Source organism: Laetiporus sulphureus (assembly GCF_001632365.1).
Source record: "Laetiporus sulphureus 93-53 unplaced genomic scaffold LAESUscaffold_196, whole genome shotgun sequence".
Lineage (NCBI taxonomy): Eukaryota > Fungi > Basidiomycota > Agaricomycetes > Polyporales > Laetiporaceae > Laetiporus > Laetiporus sulphureus.
The window spans coordinates 792-3,737 of record NW_024468705.1 but is presented as its reverse complement, the minus strand read 5'-3'; the positions used below and the strand labels follow the sequence as shown (position 1 = coordinate 3,737).

Sequence of the window (2,946 nt, the reverse complement as noted above, 5' to 3'; positions counted from 1 at the left end):
AACGATGGTCAACCCGCCTGGCACGAATGGAGTCGGGACGAGTGATAGGGTAGCTGTGATGTTCTCGGTACTGCGCCTGGGCGTAGATGGCCCAGCAAAGTCAGGGTAGTATTGTTGCGAAAGTGACGGAGAACTCTGATTGACCTTTCTGATCGTGTCTCGCGCCTGCCTATAAGCGTGTATAAGCGCAAGACAGGCACCAGAGATGGTCTGGACCGTAGAGAAGAAGTAGATGGCCAGAGACTGGAGAGAGAAGGTGTTCCGAGGTACTGTGGCTTTGTCTGACAACGCGGTTGGAGGTGTCTGTAAAGGGTCCGTTCGCTATGGAATACAGACATTAGTGGACTTGTCGGGTAGTAAGGGTAAAGGTCATCTTGTCGGGCAAGACTCATTCATTCAGCATAGTACAAGCAATAGCTCGTCAAAAAAAGACTTGGGAACCTGAAAGGAGACCCATCTTAAGTGCATATAGCACCCTTCAAGCTAGCGATTCTGCCCGACGAAGTTGACATAGAGAGCTCAACACCAAAAGTGAACCGGCTTACCTCAGGAAACTTCGCCTCATGTCGTTCCGATACAAGGTTGTTCAACATTAACTTTTGAATAAACCAGGGCTGCGTGACGCAAGGGAGGACATTGCGAAGCAACACACTCAGGACGATCTCGCGCACGATATATCTTTCCGCCTCTGATTCATAGTCCTCCTGGGGAAGGCACGCCTTCAAGATGTGATCAATGGCCTGTCGTACATACACGTCGCTTATTTGTCCATCAGAATTTACGGCCATATGCGGCTGCAGATGGTGGAACAGCTGAGGCAAGGTAGCGGCGCCTCCCGAAGCATACGAGGTGTGCAACTTCGACTTCGCGTTGCGAAAGTCGACGTAGTGTTGCGTGACTAGTGCAGGAAGGTCTCGAAAGAAGAGTGGTGCAAGGTCAATGGAGACAAGGCGTGTTTCCAGAGCACGGATGACCGCAGTGAAGATGCGTGTAATTGTAGGCAAGAATTCCTTATCATAACGCGTAATTTTCGTCCACCACGGGTTCACGTATGCACGTAAAGCCAGAGCGATGAATTCGTATAGCTCCGCATTCAGGGCAGGTGTTGCAGAGGGGGACACCAGAAGAGGCGGGAGCTCGGCATCAGCAGGAAGTTGTGGGAAGAGCAGACGCCTGGGAAGAGAGGCAGCTTTGGACGCGGGCCTCGTTGCTGCTTTGTCGCCTACGGATGAGGATGAGGATTGTACGGAGCGGACAGAGCGTCGTGCACGCGAGATATTCGTTGCCATGGTTAAGGAATGACGAGCGCGAGTGGCAGTTTGTGTCTGACTATGATAGAGCTTGTGAAAGCCGGGTGTAACGACGCGTGCGTTGAACGTTGAACGTTACGTCGAACGTTACGTCGAACGTTACATTTGAAGACTGGACGCTGTAGCAATTTAAATAAACCATTCGCGGCTACAACGCGCTATAGAGTACTACAATAGCTTATGTACTGTCCTATAGTATAATCATGACTGCAGATGGCCACATACCCTTTGGTCCTCAGCTACTCATCTTCCTCTGCATCAGGCCATTCTCCTGCACCATCGATGAGCCCCGCCTCTTCCATCTTTTTAAACTCAGCCCAGAAAGCCCCGTAGCCCATGCTGACTGCAGGTTTTGTCTCCTCAACTCGAGATGAGAGGATGCTGTATGGCCTAGACAGCTGCAGCCACAGCTGCTCTGATCTGGGCTGAAGGATGGGTGCCCTGGACATGTTGATTCCTTCCATGTCAATGTTGGGAAGGTCATCAAACAGCTGAGCATCCTCCTCCTCCTCATCTTCTTCTTCCTGCTCCTTCCTGCTCATCTTCTTTGACCTTTGAGTGATTTTTGACAACATCTCTGACCTCTGACCTCGAGGATTGATGGCTTTGCTCACAGGCAAGGCTGTTACCATGTAGATGGGTATGTTATTTCTGGGGAGTGGTGGCAGATCTTGAAGCACTGGGTTGTATGGTCGATATGTTGGCCTTAGCCTGCCAGTGTTCTCTGCCATTGGTCTGTCAACCAACTTCATGTGGATATCACAGATGTGGGGCATGAGCAATGAATGATGACCACTGAAGGTGTGAGGGCAATCTGGTGACCACAATTAAGGTTGTACTTGTCTCCATAGATTAGACAAAGGACATACCAGAAACAGGGCAGAGTAGTGTAACACGAGACAGATGGCTAAGCTTGATGTGCTCCCAAAGGCCAATAAACGATGCATGAATGCGACCAGCACATTTGTGAAAATGGCAATCATATGTGCCCTGTGATAAGTTGTGTTATGCATTTTGCAGCTTATGGCACTAAACCATGAAGCTTACTTGAGCATGCTGGTTTTGACAGTGCATTTTGAGGTGCTATGTGACAAGACATCAGTGCCTTCATTCTCCACCTTAAGATGAATGATGGGTTCAAAAAATGATGCAGAGATCATGATGGTGATCACCACATGCATAGCATGAAGCAATGTTGACTCAACACAATCTTCTATGGCATAAGCATCATGGCATTACAGAGCAGACAGGCCACAAGGCTAAAAACCCACAAAGGAAAAAGCCACATACCTTCTGTAACTGTCGCCAGCTGTTCATTGTTGCCTCGCATCCTCTCCACTCACAAGCGATTGAATGGAGAACATCTTGTGCATATGCAATGGCATTGTCAAAGGTGAACATGGCCATTGATATTCACAAGTCCACAGTGACACTAAAGACAGTAGTAATGATGGGACAGAAGAGAACTTGACCCCCACGATCAATGCATGGTTGACCTACATTACAAATAATGCACAAATAGGGGACATTAGCCACCGGTGGCGTGACCATTAAATATTACAATGCTGGGGTCTAACCCATGCCAAAGTGTGACAGAGCAAAGTGAGAGTGTCACTAGTCACATGACTGAAATGTG

General features: G+C 48.8%; 2 protein-coding genes across 2 annotated transcripts; both read right to left on the bottom strand.

Annotated features, from left to right (window-relative positions):
• Positions 1-132: 132 nt before the first annotated feature.
• Positions 133-1,184, bottom strand: LAESUDRAFT_627358 (uncharacterized protein; the record flags this gene model as incomplete). Its single annotated transcript, XM_040903352.1, has 2 exons — positions 133-269; positions 527-1,184. Coding segments are annotated over 2 exons (795 nt in total), but the record flags the coding sequence as incomplete, so codon positions are not given.
• Positions 1,185-1,453: 269 nt separating this feature from the next.
• On the bottom strand, positions 1,454-2,711 carry LAESUDRAFT_709695 (uncharacterized protein; the record flags this gene model as incomplete). Its single annotated transcript, XM_040906724.1, has 4 exons — positions 1,454-2,124; positions 2,180-2,300; positions 2,358-2,393; positions 2,601-2,711. The coding sequence occupies 4 exons, from the start codon at positions 2,709-2,711 to the stop codon at positions 1,550-1,552; spliced, it is 843 nt and encodes a 280-aa protein (XP_040757275.1). The 3' UTR covers positions 1,454-1,549.
• Positions 2,712-2,946: the final 235 nt, after the last annotated feature.